The 15,029-nt window shown below is 46.6% G+C and overlaps 3 protein-coding genes across 3 annotated transcripts; 2 read left to right on the forward strand and 1 right to left on the reverse strand.

The window, feature by feature from the left end:
- Positions 1–252: 252 nt before the first annotated feature.
- On the forward strand, positions 253–7,187 carry LOC101766136 (serine carboxypeptidase-like 34). The gene is made up of 8 exons (XM_004953146.2): positions 253–603; positions 5,252–5,359; positions 5,452–5,547; positions 5,671–5,763; positions 5,868–6,259; positions 6,366–6,502; positions 6,611–6,809; positions 6,898–7,187. The coding sequence occupies exons 1-8, from the start codon at positions 327–329 to the stop codon at positions 7,048–7,050; spliced, it is 1,455 nt and encodes a 484-aa protein (XP_004953203.1). The 5' UTR covers positions 253–326; the 3' UTR covers positions 7,051–7,187.
- A 79-nt stretch (positions 7,188–7,266) lies between these two features.
- LOC101765715 (protein PEROXIN-4) lies at positions 7,267–10,164 on the reverse strand. The gene is made up of 6 exons (XM_004953145.4): positions 10,004–10,164; positions 9,247–9,307; positions 8,711–8,830; positions 8,493–8,621; positions 8,253–8,382; positions 7,267–7,650 (listed from the first exon to the last, which is right to left on the reverse strand). Exons 2-6 carry the CDS (start codon positions 9,250–9,252, stop codon positions 7,562–7,564), a joined length of 474 nt encoding a protein of 157 aa, XP_004953202.1. The 5' UTR covers positions 9,253–9,307; positions 10,004–10,164; the 3' UTR covers positions 7,267–7,561.
- Positions 10,165–10,338: 174 nt separating this feature from the next.
- On the forward strand, positions 10,339–14,554 carry LOC101766544 (proteasome subunit alpha type-2). Its single transcript, XM_004953147.2, has 11 exons — positions 10,339–10,535; positions 10,651–10,727; positions 11,924–11,988; positions 12,098–12,144; positions 12,315–12,390; positions 12,547–12,614; positions 13,039–13,108; positions 13,369–13,454; positions 13,686–13,748; positions 13,825–13,890; positions 14,237–14,554. The coding sequence occupies exons 1-11, from the start codon at positions 10,495–10,497 to the stop codon at positions 14,283–14,285; spliced, it is 708 nt and encodes a 235-aa protein (XP_004953204.1). The 5' UTR covers positions 10,339–10,494; the 3' UTR covers positions 14,286–14,554.
- Positions 14,555–15,029: the final 475 nt, after the last annotated feature.

A 15,029-nucleotide genomic window follows, 5' to 3' on the forward strand; every position in this document is an offset into this window, starting at 1 on the left:
TTTCTATTCTCAAACTGGCATTGAGCTTCCATATCATTTACATTTACTAATCAGATTTGCCAAATGCCAACTCAAAATTTTCACTCATTAAAATTTAAGTAATAACTGCTTTGACTACATTAACATCACAATGATGCATGGCCAGCCCACAGTCGTCTACTCGTCTCAGGCGGAGAGGGAGCTCTCTCTCTGAAGCTTGCTCAAGGGCCCGGGCGCGGGACCTGTATATATTGCCCACCCGAGGGCGATGTGACAACGCACCAGCAGCTGGGAGGAGCTAGCGGCAGGCAAAGGCAGCGGCGCACCCCCGCGTTCTCTCGATCACGATGGCGCCCGCCCGCTGCTCCCTGCTGCTCGCGCTCGCGCTCTCCCTCATCTGCTTCTTCTCCGCCGCCGCCGCGGCGGCGCAGGTGGACGCCGTGGCTGCGGCGCAGCAGGCGGCTGACCGCGTGGCGGGGCTCCCGGGGCAGCCGGCCGTGGGGTTCGCGCAGTACGCCGGGTACGTGACCGTGAACGAGACGCACGGCCGCGCGCTCTTCTACTGGTTCTTCGAGGCCACCGCCGCGCCCGACAAGAAGCCGCTCGTGCTCTGGCTCAACGGCGGTACGTATCCACACACACCTCCCGACCTCGCTCCGCTCATCACTTCATCATCAGCTAGCGTCCGACGCTTAGCTACTAGCATCGTTTAATACTCCGCTGTCGTCCGCTCATACTTGGTTCGCCATTAATTCCCCCCGCCTGTCGTTGCTGCGCACTGCGTGTTTCTTGAGCTCGGCGGCCATGGCTGCAACGACATGCATGCGGCTGAAGCTGCAGCGAACGCGGCCGGCTAGGAATCGAGAGATAGAGGTAGGATGACGACGCACGGCGAGCTGGTCGTCGTCTATGAACAGCAATAAAAGTAATTTGTTGAGACGTTCATTGATTCTCTCGTCGAAGTTGACATTGATCAAGAAGAAGCGGAGTGGTTAGGCTGGGGATAGAGAGAGAGAGAGAGATTAATGGCGTGTGCTTGTGAATTGTGATGACGTACGAGCAGCTAGCTAGCTTAGGTGTTGATGCAGGGTTTCATCAGCGTACTAAATTGCAGGAGTAGACTAGTCCTAATTGCAGTTGCAGTACTGCGCACTTTGCCCAACCGATTAGGCGACATTCAGAGGGGAAAGTGAGGAGCTATCCCATCCCATCATCAAGTAATTGCGTTCACCATTAATTCGACGGTTACTGTTGGAGGTTGATGGTGTAACCGTTGAAGTCGGGTGGTCACTTGAGTTTTCTGAGTTTGGTTACCATTGTACGACCGTAGGCAATTCCAGCAAGTAACACGGGATTTTTTTTAAAAAAAAATGTTGAGTTCAAGGTCTTCTTTTGAAATTTACGCAAAGCTAGCTCCTATGAGACTTTTGCACTCTAGACATTCCATCAAGTTGAAGCCTAACCTTAGTTACTAAGTACTACCATTTTTCATTTAAAAAATGGAAATAGAAAGGGGATAAAATTCCCACTCAGGCCCATTCTCCTTCCCAATCCGAAATTGACCAATGCTAGATACGGCGATGCACAAGACGACGCAGGACCACGCTGTCAGCGTCAGCGTCGCCGGTGTTCCAATTGCTGACCGAGCCGGATCGGAGCCGCTGCTGGTCAGAAGAGAAGAGCTGCAGAGTAGTACTACACATTGCAGTGAGGCCCACACGACGCCCTAGTTGTACTACACGCTGCGCTCTTTCAGAAGGATTATTGGCGCTGCCGCTACGCACTTGTCCAGTGTAGTGGTAGCCTGTAGCTGTACACGGTGATGCTGATCGCTGAAGCTCAGCTTGCTCGCTCCACCATTGAGTGCTGGGTGATTTGCTTGCTGGTGGGGACGGTCAGCTCACGGCAGTCAACACACACCATCCCGGAGCGAAGGGGCATCCCTGAAGTGCAGCCAATGGGATCGGCCGGCCGGTTGGGGCCCTCGCTCTCGCTGTGTGTTTCTTCTTCCGAGCGACGAGCAAGCCTTGTGGCCTTCACGTAGTAGCACGTCCTCGTTGGGATCTCCCCGCCAGGCGCGGCGTTGCCAACATCCCAAGCAAAGTGTCAGCCAGTCAGTCAGAGATGTCTCATGTCTCTGGCAGCGTATAGTTTCCCTGCTTGCTTGCACCGGCTAAGCCGTTTCTTCGGACCCCTTGGTAATATTATTAGTTGGAAACGTGCGAGTCTAGATTTCAGAGAGAGGATGGTGATTGAGCAAGTAGCTAGTCTAACAACTGATAAGACACTCTAGGTCTTCAAGGTACAGATCATATGGTTCCTACGGACTACGGTTGAGTTAGGACAGGACGACAATTAGGCCATAATGCCGATCAGTCGGATTGATCATCGTTTCAGTCTTCGTGGAAGTGTCCGATCAGTCAGTTAGGACAGAACAATCAGTTCTGCAGGTAGGCGGTTAGGACAGGCGACAATGTTCTTTCCGGCTTTTTGTGGAGATAGAAAACAAGATTTCGGGTAGCCAAATCCGGGCATCCGCACTATAGAAATAAAATGCGTCCCACATAGCTGTTGGTTCAGCTCGCACCGACGTATGCGTATCATGTAGTATATGCCTCTCGCCCACCGCAAACCGCCAAGCCGTTCTTTGTCAGTACGTGGCTGGCCATCAGGCACGTACCGATCGATCGATTATTCCCTTCCCCGATCGATGTACGCGTTCGTGAACGCCAACAGGCAATATGCGCTCTCTGACTCTCGCCGGTCGAGGCACTTCTCTTTCTGTCTTTCTTCAGCTAGCGCACTACGCGGGTCGGCCTCGGCCCGATCGAGCTGTGGATACACTCGCGTGCATAGATCAAGCTGAAAACAAGCTACAGTCCTGCCAACAAAAAGGGAAATCAAACAACACAGCTGAAGCAAAAGCATCGTCCATGCTGCATATACCCCGTCCGTCTCTGGGATACACGGAAAGTTGGTCGTCCCTTTGTGTTTGTACATATGCAACCGCGCGCGGGCACTCCACGGTAGTGTACGTACCCATCACCAGCCACGAGCCCACGACCGAGTCCGCCACCGGACCGAACGCATGCGCGCAAACGGCAAGGGGGAGCGGGTTGGCATGGCAATTGGCATGGCGCTTTCAAGCGCCGGCGCGGGCGAGGCCGCACGGGCGTACGCGCGCGCGCCAACAGCAAGCGATCGAGCCGGCGCCGCCCACACGCGCACGGGGGGACCAGGCGTACGTGCACGACGCGCTGCAGTGCGCGGCGTGCTCTGCGGCTCCGCGCCCACCGGATGGAAGCCGGGGGAAAAGATCTGAACAGGGATGGTGCGTGGTGCGGGGTGCGCTGCGCTCCCAACAGCATCAGCAATTCAGCATGCCTGCCTGCGGTGGTGGCAGCCACGGCGATTCTAGGCCGCGCGCTAGCCTCTGGTAGTCCGGTGGTCCGGCCCACCACTGTACTGCGGTCCACTACGGCGCCCTCTCAGGTCTCAGCTGTAACAATCGGCTTCAGTCGCCGGACGTGGGTCGATTCAGTGAGGGTCACATGCATAGCATAGGGCGCAGCCGCCGCGGACGGACCAGAACGAGATGGGGCCCGGCGATTGCGGAGGATCTTACCGGCCCGTGTGGCCGCTGTAGCCCGTAGGTTTCCGTCTCGTTGAAACCGAGCGAATGATTTCGGGCTAGTTTGGCACGGCTCTTGTTCTTGCAAAAATAACTTTGGCTCTAGCTTTTGTGATGAAATGGTTTTTTTCACCTGCCTTTTTACAATTGATAGAGAAGATAAAAGTCCATTATGCTCTTTCTAGTTTTCTTCCTTCTTTTCTTGCTTTTCCCCCTCTTTTCTTATTCCCTTCGTTCCAAATTATAAATCATCCTAACTTTCTTAAGAGTCAAAGCATCACAAGTTTGACAAATTTATAAAATAAATTACTAACATTCATAATACCAAATAAGTACCATTAGTTTTTTCATTCAATATATTTTCATAGTATATCTATTCGGTGCCATAAACCTTTGTGATCCTCTCTATAATTTTGGTCAAACCTAAAATGATTTGACTCTCTAAGAAAGTTGAAATGACTTATAATTTGGAACAAGGAGTACTATTTTTTTCTTTTCCCTCCCCATTCTTTTTTATTCATTCTCTCTCTCTCTTCTCCACGAGCCACACAGCCACACAGTCTTATCCTCTTCTCTCTTCTTGCCCCAACTCTGCCCGCATCCCTAGCTGTGCGCGCCATCGAGCTTCGCCATGGACGCCACCTTCGCTCACACAGCCAAGCTCCACCATGGCCGCGGCCTCGGCACGCCGTCGTGCTCCGCCTCGGCTGTTGAGCTTCGGCCCAGCCATGGGCTCCACACGCGCCGCCGGCCGCCATGGCGCCTGCTGGCCACCACCCCCGCCGCCACCTCCAATGCGCCCGCCGAGCTCACAGGTTCACTCGATAGTAAATGTTGTAATTTTCGTGAAATAGCAAGGGCACATGCATACTTTAGTGTTTTGGGTGGAGGAATGAGCCGGTATGAGTCATTATTTCTGGCTTCTCATCGGCGGAAGAACACGTAGAGCGCAAAAAGCGGGACTTCTCCTTGCTTTTCCTCATGAGCCATTTTGAGTTTTTCCGTTTGACAGTGCTTCACCATAAGCCGCTCAGGAAATCGCTGGGTGAGCCCTACCAAAGAGGGGCTTCGCCTGAGGGCTCTGCTGCGACGCTACGGCTTCCGCTGGCCACCGCTTGCTTGTCTGCGGCCCACTCCGTTCGTTATCCAGCTGACCGGTCCACGGGCCTAGTATGATTGGGTTGGGCGGCGACGCTGCAACGTGAACCTTGCTTGCGGGGGGGGGGGGGGGGGGGGGGGGTGGGGGCTCGTATCCTCGTCGCGGCGGGGCTCCGTTCCCACTCCCCCGCCCTGCTCCCTTCGTAATCATGAGCCAGCTAGGTGTGCTTGAGTTTTCCTCGTCTCAAATTCGGATGCATGATTTCATCCAAGTACTTCCTCCATCTATCTTTACAAGGCATACTATAATTTGGCACGATCTTTCAAATAACTCTTTAACCATTAATTTATCTTATATTAATTTGTTTATGGTTATAAACTTATAATCATTATAAAATATATTTATTATGAATCCAACCGTATAAAGTTTATATTATAAAAATAAAAATAAAAATAGTCAAAATTATTGGTCAAATATTGCAATGTTTGAGTCTTTTTTGGATTCTTGGTTCTGAGCATTGTTATTGTTGTTTGTTGCTGCAGGGCCTGGGTGCTCGTCCATCGGGTACGGAGAGGCGGAGGAGCTGGGGCCTTTCCTGGTGCAGAAGGGCAAGCCGGAGCTCAAATGGAACAACTACTCGTGGAACACAGGCACGCACTGTTAAAGAGCAGGAATTTCAACCGTAGTAGTACGCTGACGCTTATGTGTGTTCAGTTTGCTGAGACTTTGAACAAAAATGCAGAGGCCAACCTGATGTTCCTGGAGTCCCCGGTGGGCGTTGGGTTCTCCTACACAAACACAAGCTCCGACCTGCAGAACCTCGGCGATAAGATCACCGGTAAATTAAATCCATCGCCATAATAGTGATCTCTGTAGCTGAGACGACAAACAATTTTGTTGTTTTTGGATGAATTTGAACCGTATCTGAACTTGAACTGTTCACTGTCACGTCTGGGTGCAGCTGATGACGCTTACGTATTCCTGCTCAACTGGTTCAAGAGGTTCCCGCAGTACAAGTCCCACGACTTCTACATCGCCGGCGAGAGCTACGCCGGTGAGTGTTCAACTGTTCATCACCGATGGAGATATGATCTGAGCGCTATCTTTGAAAGACCGTGACGCGAGCTGTTCCCTTTTTTTTTTTCCTGCCTCTGCCAGGGCACTACGTCCCGCAGCTGTCGGAGAAGATCTTCGACGGCAACAAGGCGGGCCCCAGGGAGAACTACATCAACTTCAAGGGCCTCATGGTCGGGAACGCGCTCATGGACGACGAGACGGACCAGACGGGCATGATCGACTACGCCTGGGACCACGCCGTCATCTCCGACCGGGTGTACGGCGACGTCAAGGCCCGGTGCAACTTCAGCATGGTGAAGGTGACGGGCGCCTGCGACGCCGCGCTCCAGGAGTACTTCGCCGTGTACCGCCTCATCGACATGTACAGCCTCTACACCCCCGTCTGCACCGATGGATCCGGCTCGACGGCGTCGCGCGGCGGCCACCGGAAGGTCGCCGTCCACGGCGCCGCCCCCAGGATCTTCTCCAAATACGTAAGACGACGACGCACACGCTGCGCTCCGATCATCTGATGAGTTCATCGCTACTCCTGGTTGGACATTGGGACCGATCTCAAAAGGTTCTGCGTCGATGTTGCAGCGTGGGTGGATCATGAAGCCGGCGGGCTACGACCCCTGCACGGCGGAGTACGCCGAGGTCTACTTCAACCGGCCCGACGTCCAGGCGGCGCTGCACGCGAACGTGACCAAGATCGGCTACAACTGGACGCATTGCAGGTGCCGTGCGACTCACTGCTGACAATTGAGCAGCAAGTAATGCTGCCACATTAGTTCCTCAGGTTTCAGAGCTAGCACTGACCAAAAGGACTCAAATGTGTTGTGCAGCGACGTGATCAGCACTTGGAACGACGCCGCCTTCTCCACCCTGCCCATCATCCGCAAGCTCATCGCCGGCGGACTCAAGGTCTGGGTTTTCAGCGGCGACACCGACGGGAGGATCCCCGTGACTGCGACGAGGCTCACCCTCAACAAGCTCGGACTCAAGACCGTCCAGGAGTGGACGCCGTGGTACGACCACCTGCAGGTAAGCCAATGGTTGTTCAGAATTGGGCTCAGAAAGCAGCTCGTCGTTGCTGAGCATCGAACTGACGCCTTTCTCGTCCGTAACTTAGGTTGGTGGATGGACGATCGTCTACGAAGGGCTGACGTTCGTGACGATCCGCGGCGCCGGGCACGAGGTGCCTATGCACGCGCCGCGCCAGGCGCTGACGCTCTTCAGCAACTTCCTGGCCGGCACCAAGATGCCCCCGACGGCGTTCCCCTAGTGGCCACCGCTCGTTGTCCGGCAACGCCGGCTGATCTGAAGTTTTTCCCTTTTCGTTTCTCCCAAAGATGCAAGTGTAATTCGATTGGAAAAGAAAATCAGGAATAAAAATCATAGCGCTGATCTCAGTATTCACAATCACAAGTCTTGAGTGCCTCTTTGTGTGCCCTTAAAAATCGATACTTCACAAATAGATTACTGGTGCTCACAGCATATGGAACAAGAGACCTTCGGAGTGCGCGCAGCACAAACTGATTGAAACAGTAAGTAATGAAGGAAAATTAGGGGTGGCACCTGCCGAATTCCAGGACTTATTACATCATTACATCACAGACTACACATCGGAAACCCGGATTTTCTCCCTTTCACTCTGAATCACGCATAAGAGTGTCAAGGAAAAAAAAGCACAAGTTCAAACACAGACAGCACAAGGGGGAACCTGGCAATTTGTACTTGTACATGAATTGGCCTGCGTTCCTAGCTTGGAGCGTGTCTCCTTAGCACTTGAGCAGCTAACCTTTCTTTGGCATGGCCGCCAACCTTGTATACATGCGGGCCATTGATTGATAGCCTCGGATATCACCCGATCTTAGGAGATTGCCTGTCGTTGGGCAAAAAGACAGCCAGAAAGTAAACATATTATCAGATAAGTTTGTCTAGGCAGTACATCATTAATCAGAAAGGGATCTTGCAAAATGCAGGTGCTACATCGTAGATTCATCAGTTGTTATGTCCATTCTTTCAGTTCGACCATGTTTCTTTCACAAAAAAGAACCTTGTTATATGATTGACAATAAAATGCACATTTAGATGATCCTAAATCATGCTAGCGAAGTCCACTGATAATTATCATATTAAAAGAGAGTAAATATCCAGATCCACATAAACGTAAAAGAATACTCGAATAGTGAGGTCAAAGGTGACACCATCATTTTTAGAGATTAGAAACTCAATACGAACCCGTAAAGATAACAACTATCGATTGATTGAGCAATGAAGACCACTTATTTTGGTAGGACTATATTGTAATAGTGTAGAGTAATTAGATCTAGAAGTTACAACAGTTATAAAGTTGTCATGCAACTGTTCCATAATTTAATTCAGTAAGATTGTAAGTAGTAGAATGTGGTAGCTTTCATGTTGCATAGTTTGATGTAGAGTGAACATAGTACATACAAAGTCATAGGTAGGAAAAAGAGCTACCTGAATCACAGTTAAGTGGGCTGTCTGGTTCAGGATGGGCCATCAGAGCAATTATTGCTCTGCAAACAGACTGAAGGGTCCATGCAGGGCTCCATGCATTCTTCAAAATATCCAGGCAAATTTCACCAGTCTAAAACCAAAAACGATGGGAAAAAATGTAACTAAACAGAAATTTCCCCTTAATTTTGTTGCTTATGATTTTAAAATTATAAAAAGGATGACATCACATTATTATATAACCTTGAAATGCACATTTGGGTGGAAAATTTTGGTCAGAAATCGAACTTGTGGAGGCAGCAGAGGGTACTGCTCTGGAATTGAAAACGCAAGTTGGAAAACACCACCTTCAAAAGGTGTTTCAGAAGGGCCCTAACCACATAAAGATAGACAATCAGAGGAGGCAATAGCAATAGTTTGTTAAAAGACTGATCTTGCCTATTTCTGCAATAAAAAGTTACCTTGATAAGAGCAGTCCACTTGAATATGTTTGAATCATCACAGATTAATTGGATATCAGGGTCAGCTGACTTCTCTCGCTGTACCTCCTTGTACTCCTTGAAAAGCCTTGCTCTAGATGCCTAGAGATAGAATATATTTTAGAAAAGGTCCAAATTTCGATAGCTATTAATTAAAAACATTGTGAACCTCAAAATATTCCGTGGGCATGGTGGAGTATTTGATGTAGGATTGTGAATATTACTGGTTGACTATAACACTATATTAGTTAGCAGATAGCCAGATACATTTCATTCTTCAGACAATTTTATACTTATGACAGACTTGAACCAATGCACAATAGAACAGAAGGAATGGAAAAAGGAGAGCAAATTGTTTCCTATGAAATGCAAATTGCTACCTATAAAATCTTCCATGGGGGGGATAAAAGTGATGCATCAAGTAGCATAAGGAAAGATAGTTATTTTATTTTTATGAAATGACTGACGCATTGCACGGCTATGCAATTAATGTGCTAATGAAACGATTGTGAACTTACCTGCATACTGTTTTATCTACGGATGAGTGATTACCACAGAGCTGGTATAGTGAAGATGTTACTGAAGGCAAGCAAAATAAGATATAAGATGAAGTTAGAATGATTTAATTAACCTTGATAGTGAAAATGAACAATATTGAGCTCGTCACAGGAAAAGTAATACCAAACGAAGATTAAATATCCTGGAACCAGATTCAGGAAGCTAGAAATAATCCACAAAAAACATGAACTAAGCTACTCAGCCACAAGTTTTCATCAAATGGAAAATACTACAACAAAACTGGACGTCTGACTACATAGACAAATATATAGGAGGTTTATCGATCATACATTTTTCCTTCTAATATTATACTCCAGTGAAGGTAACATCAAATTGTTCATCTAACTGCAATACAGGACACCCATATCTAAGATCTAACACTAGAGTACATGAACCACAACTTTAAACTAAGGACACGCGTGTCATCATCAAGCATCCACTACGGCTAATCAAGAACCTGAATCATTCATTCCAAGTTTTCTCAAGTACCGGTACCACCCGATCTGGGCATTTGCCTGCCGCGCTCATCAGACAGACAGGGCGCGCCACAAATTGAGAACCCGGAATCATTCAGGAACGTCTATTAGCAATAATCCCCTAACCCAACGACATGAGCAACTGCTTCCCAAGACGTTCCTAAATCCTCTCTCAAGTTCTCAACCTCAACCCTACTCATATCAAAGGAAAGGTGGTTGTTCGGAAATAAATAGAGCGTACCAAGCCGATGGTTCGGTGTTACGGCGCCTGGAGGTCGATTCCGCCGAGGGGGAAGTCACCGGACGGAGGAGGTTGCTGCGGAGAGAATTGGAAGGAGCACGGTGCTGCCGCGACGGTGGCCCGTCGGAGAAGTTTGGGGGAAGAAGAAGGGAGGAGAGAGAAAAGAGAAGGAGCCCGTGGGTGCGAGGTGGGCCCGGCCCGGCCCAGCCTAGTTATAAACTCCCTTTCGCCGCAAAAAAAAAACTCAGATAACCGGCCCATAGATAAAGGCCCAAATTCAACATGGACTCCAGCCCAAAGCCTTCTTCTTGCGAAACACTCCACTCTCCGTTTTCCTCCTGCGATTCCACCTCCCCACTCCCGTCTCGTCGTCCTCTTCCCCTTCTTTTTCTCAGCCGCCTCGCACCCCTGTGCGCAGCAAAAACCTTGCCGCGAATCGCCGACGCGAAACCCCAATCCAGAGGAGCCGACGAAGTGCGTGAGCGGCGGCCATGGGTGACAGCCAGTACTCCTTCTCCCTCACCACCTTCAGGTTCGTGCCCCCCCTCGCTACATCTCTCGCTTGCTCGTCACCTCTTTCGAGATCGGGGAGATTTGATGTAGTTTTGGTGATTTGATGCGAGTTTCCTCGGTTAATTTCGCTGCAGCCCGTCAGGAAAGCTTGTGCAGATCGAGCACGCGCTCACGGCTGTCGGATCCGGCCAGACCTCGCTCGGGATCAAAGGTTCGATCTGCGCCAACCCCCTTCCGCCCTTGTGCTTTCTACCGTCTCTAATTTCACATTACGGGTATTGATAGGGTAGCGGAGAAGTTCCTGATCAATTTGACTGGTTTGAAACGGCAGTGTTAGGCTTTATCGAACATTAGGGCATTGCGGAGGGCTTATAGTTACTGGCCCTGTTGCCTGTTGGCTAAAGTGTACGATTTAGGGTTACCTCCATGTGTTTGAGGTCCTTGTTGATTCCTGTGCGCTGATTACGGCCTTTCATTCTTTCTCGTTGGCATCACAGAGATACAAAGATTTAATAGCAACTGTGCATATAGTTGTGTTTTTTTGAAAAAAAAAACTCCTGGATACCCTTACATTAGCAGTTTGCATCCATTTGTGTGGATGCTTGCTTGGGGCATTGCTTGGTTCATAAGTTCAAGGAGAGAGGTGCACTGAAAAAAAAAACCACGGACATATTGTTTCTGCTAGTCACAATTTATTGCGTGAATTTAAGACATTAACATGATTTTTCTTATCTTATGTGAATTCTCAAGTTGCATATGAGGTTCAGTTTTGTAAGTTCCTTGATGACTATGAGGACTATTGGAGCTAATACATTCGTCAAACTTGCCCTGATTTTCTTTGTTGATGGGATTATCAAAGCATGTGCGCATTTGAAGTATTCTTCTATATTCTGAATGCTTATCAGTAATGTAAAAGTTGGTGTTCTTTCTGATGTAGATCTATTGTTGTGTGGACGCTTTTCGAACTATATTTACTTATATTCCTTGGAGTGTGGGCACTGCAAGTTGAGAACTTTGAATTCTAACTAACTTCTAGCTCCTGGATGTGGAGAATTGGAGCTTGTTCATTGGGAATTGCAAATTTGTTCGTCCTCTTCATATCCAGACTCTGAGTAGTATACTTGTACAGAAAAGGTGCCACTCAGCCAAAGATGGGATGTGGAAGTTTAAAGAAATATTTTGAATTTCCCTCATGATTGTTGTTTGATATTTGTACTTCCTGATTAACCTAAGCATTCCTTCTGAAGTTACATTTAGTTCTTTTAGTGTAATTAACTGCACTATACTAGGTACTTGGTATGAATTGTACCATTCTGTTCTATGTAGTATACATGATCGCTGGTTAGACAGTACATCATTTTACATTGCTTTTTCACTCTTTGATATTTCTGAATGTCATGTTCGCAGCTGCCAATGGTGTAGTCATCGCCACTGAGAAGAAATTACCTTCTATCTTAGTGGATGAAACCTCTGTAAGTATAACTAGTTCTTGTTTCTTTTTATTTCTCTTCGGCTGCATTCTGTCGCCCCCCACACCCACCCACAGAAGTACTAAACGATTACCTGTTTGAAAAACTCCAGGTGCAAAAGATTCAGGCACTGACACCAAATATTGGAGTTGTCTACAGGTACTGCACTTTCTTGGTTGATCTTGTATTCGTTTTTGTTTTACATTTTGGAATTGGAATACATTTCATATTCAAGTTTATTATGTTCGTTGAAGTTATGGACCTTTGGTGCATCTTTTAATTGCCAAGTATATGTTTTAGTCATAAACTTCACCTTGCATTGTTTTCAGTGGGATGGGTCCAGATTTCCGTGTTCTGGTGAGGAAAAGCCGAAAGCAAGCACAACAGTACTATCGGTTGTACAAGGTATACTTTTTGGCAAATCTTTTAGTTTAGACTCCTGGAAATTTGTAAGGAGGTCATTTAAATAAATTTGTAACTTGAAAAACTTGTACTCCTCTATTCACATGCTGCCAAGTAAATAATTTGTTTTTGGTTATTGTTTCTCATTGTCAAATGCAGGAACATATACCCGTTACACAGCTTGTACGAGAGACTGCTGCTGTTATGCAGGAGTTCACGCAATCAGGGTATGTTACTAGACTTGGTACCTTACTTTGGTGTGTATAAATATAAGTTGCATTTGAATTTTAATACCCAAACTATTAACTATTAGGATATGTTGATAGCATGATGACATTAATGAATGTGTTATTTTGGCTGCTTGTTAATTCCTTAAGGTTTAGGTGGTTGGCTACTTCAGTAACCAAACAAGTCAGCCAGCGTCATACTTGAAATATGGAATATATAAACATTTAGTAGCCATCTTAACATCTTCTGATAGCTTGACCAAAAGTGAGATTACTGAGATACACCATCAGGTTTAAAAACACATAATGGCTTCTATTGTTTGGTTTTTATGGTGATTAATTAATGGAAGCCTGAAGAGAACTCTTACTCCTTAATGATAGATGTATGCTAATGTATTTTACTTGTGAACCTTGTTTGTTTCAGTGGTGTAAGACCATTTGGAGTATCGCTGTTGATTGCTGGATATGATGACAATGGCCCGCAGCTGTATCAGGTATGCTGAAGGAGCTACTAGATAGAAACCTATTCATTTTTATTCCCCTCATTTTAGCTTAATTTGACATGATGGTCCATATCTCAATGACAACCTGACAAATGTATATCCGGTTTCCTTGTATCAAGTCATAACTTACAAGAGATAACAGTTATTTGCTTATAAAATGAAAATTCTCTACTTTTGGCATTTTGGGCTAATACTTCGCCATCATACTGTATCAGCAGCAAGATTGCTGACATTGTTGACTGTTTATTCAGGTTGATCCCTCAGGATCATACTTCTCCTGGAAAGCATCAGCTATGGGGAAAAATGTGTCCAATGCAAAGACGTTTCTTGAAAAGAGGTATGCGTATTCTCGACGTGGTGTACCACTAATGTTGAGCAATACTAGATATTGTTATGACTTGGAGCTGCTGATAATTTTCTTCCATACATTTGTATATAAATTTCAGATGACTTTATATGCCTGATTGATTAATAAAAGCAGCACATGTCATAATAATTCATCTTTTTTGCCCCAAGGATTATGAATTCACTTGTAGACGTATAACCTTTATTTATGTTTTCATTGTAGATACACAGAAGATATGGAGCTTGATGATGCCATCCACACAGCAATTTTGACTCTGAAAGAAGGGTATGCCATTCCACTTGTAATTGCTTACTGTTGAAACATCCTTAGTTACTAACTGGTTCTGGATCTGGACTTGCAGATATGAGGGGCAAATTTCCTCCAACAATATTGAAATTGGAATTATTCGAGCTGACCGTGAATTCAAGTATGTTATACAGACTCAATTTTAGCATCCATTTTTTAGCATGATTCATTGTTCCACTGCCTCATCCAATGATTAAATGTGGCATTGCTCCCTATCTTATGAGGATGTTCTTTATTGGTTCACTTCCTCACTTGTTATCATGGAACGCCTGTTGAGGGATAGTTAAAATTTACAATTCTCTCAGTCTTGTAGTTAGTGAAACATATATCTTTGTGGGTTGTAGAATTTGGGTCTTATATGCTTGTATTCACTCTGCTTTTACTGTTGCAACACTAAAACTAGTTAATGATTCCTTGCTACAATCAGATGGTTTACTGAGAACTAATACTTTCCATACAAAATGCAGAGTTCTAAGCCCATCAGAGATCAAGGATTTCTTGGAAGAGGTGGAGTAAACCTGGTCATGATTTACTGTGTCAAACAACGAAAGCATCACTTATAAGCAGCCGGCCTGAAGCTTTTCTTTTGGTTTTATTTGTCACTCACTGTAAACTGATTTGCTCCAGTGTCTTGTGATGCTTACATTGGAACCCTCGTGGATGCATATTGTAGACAAGAAAGTTAACGTCAGGTGGGTTGATGTTGTATTTGACCTACTCCCTGCGGCTTATTTATGTGATGCACGGTTCTTGTGTACCCTATCGATGCAGGGGGTTTAGTTTCTTGTGGTATTTTGTATTTGGTATCGTTCCTGCAAGTCACCGTAGCATTGCAGATTTGCTTGTGTGACTGGATTTCGTGGTTGCAAAAATCAAGTTCGATAGACGCAATAGCCATGGGCCATGGTCTCCAGTTGCACTGTGGGCTTAATAAGTTGTCATAATCTGATGAGCCGGTAGTCTCGGTGCATGAGGCTTCTTGCAGTGTGTCCCAAATTTTAGTACCTCGAAATTCCTCTTCATATAACCAAACACGTCCCGAATTTTAGTACCTAGAAATTCCTCTTCGGGGTGACAAACACAAGTAGGATCGTTTCATCCTAAAATCAGACTCTAAACCAAACACAGGGTTGTAGATTTGGAGCTTGACACAAAACACAAGTGGGATCGTCCCATCCAAAAAGTTCATGGACAATCCCATCCCACCCATGTTGTGCTTTACTGAACCTTCTTGTGGATCGTAAGGTGCGGCCATTTATA

The sequence above is a fragment of the Setaria italica genome, chromosome I (assembly GCF_000263155.2).
Source record: "Setaria italica strain Yugu1 chromosome I, Setaria_italica_v2.0, whole genome shotgun sequence".
NCBI classification, from domain to species: Eukaryota; Viridiplantae; Streptophyta; class Magnoliopsida; order Poales; family Poaceae; genus Setaria; species Setaria italica.

What these genes read in the sequence shown, in the direction of transcription:
- LOC101766136 (XM_004953146.2), top strand. Translation starts at nt 327, where the DNA reads ATGGCGCCCGCCCGCTGCTCCCTGCTGCTCGCGCTCGCGCTCTCCCTC. An exon ending in CGTGCTCTGGCTCAACGGCG is followed by an intron (nt 604 to 5,251) that starts GTACGTATCCAC and finishes TTGTTGCTGCAG; the next exon opens with GGCCTGGGTGCTCGTCCATC. An exon ending in CGCCGGCGAGAGCTACGCCG is followed by an intron (nt 5,764 to 5,867) that starts GTGAGTGTTCAA and finishes TGCCTCTGCCAG; the next exon opens with GGCACTACGTCCCGCAGCTG.
- LOC101765715 (XM_004953145.4), bottom strand. An exon ending in AGTGGACTGCTCTTATCAAG is followed by an intron (nt 8,622 to 8,710) that starts GTAACTTTTTAT and finishes TTATGTGGTTAG; the next exon opens with GGCCCTTCTGAAACACCTTT. An exon ending in ACCCAAATGTGCATTTCAAG is followed by an intron (nt 8,383 to 8,492) that starts GTTATATAATAA and finishes TTTTGGTTTTAG; the next exon opens with ACTGGTGAAATTTGCCTGGA.
- LOC101766544 (XM_004953147.2), top strand. Translation starts at nt 10,495, where the DNA reads ATGGGTGACAGCCAGTACTCCTTCTCCCTCACCACCTTCAG. An exon ending in TTCTCCCTCACCACCTTCAG is followed by an intron (nt 10,536 to 10,650) that starts GTTCGTGCCCCC and finishes ATTTCGCTGCAG; the next exon opens with CCCGTCAGGAAAGCTTGTGC. An exon ending in AGTACTATCGGTTGTACAAG is followed by an intron (nt 12,391 to 12,546) that starts GTATACTTTTTG and finishes TGTCAAATGCAG; the next exon opens with GAACATATACCCGTTACACA.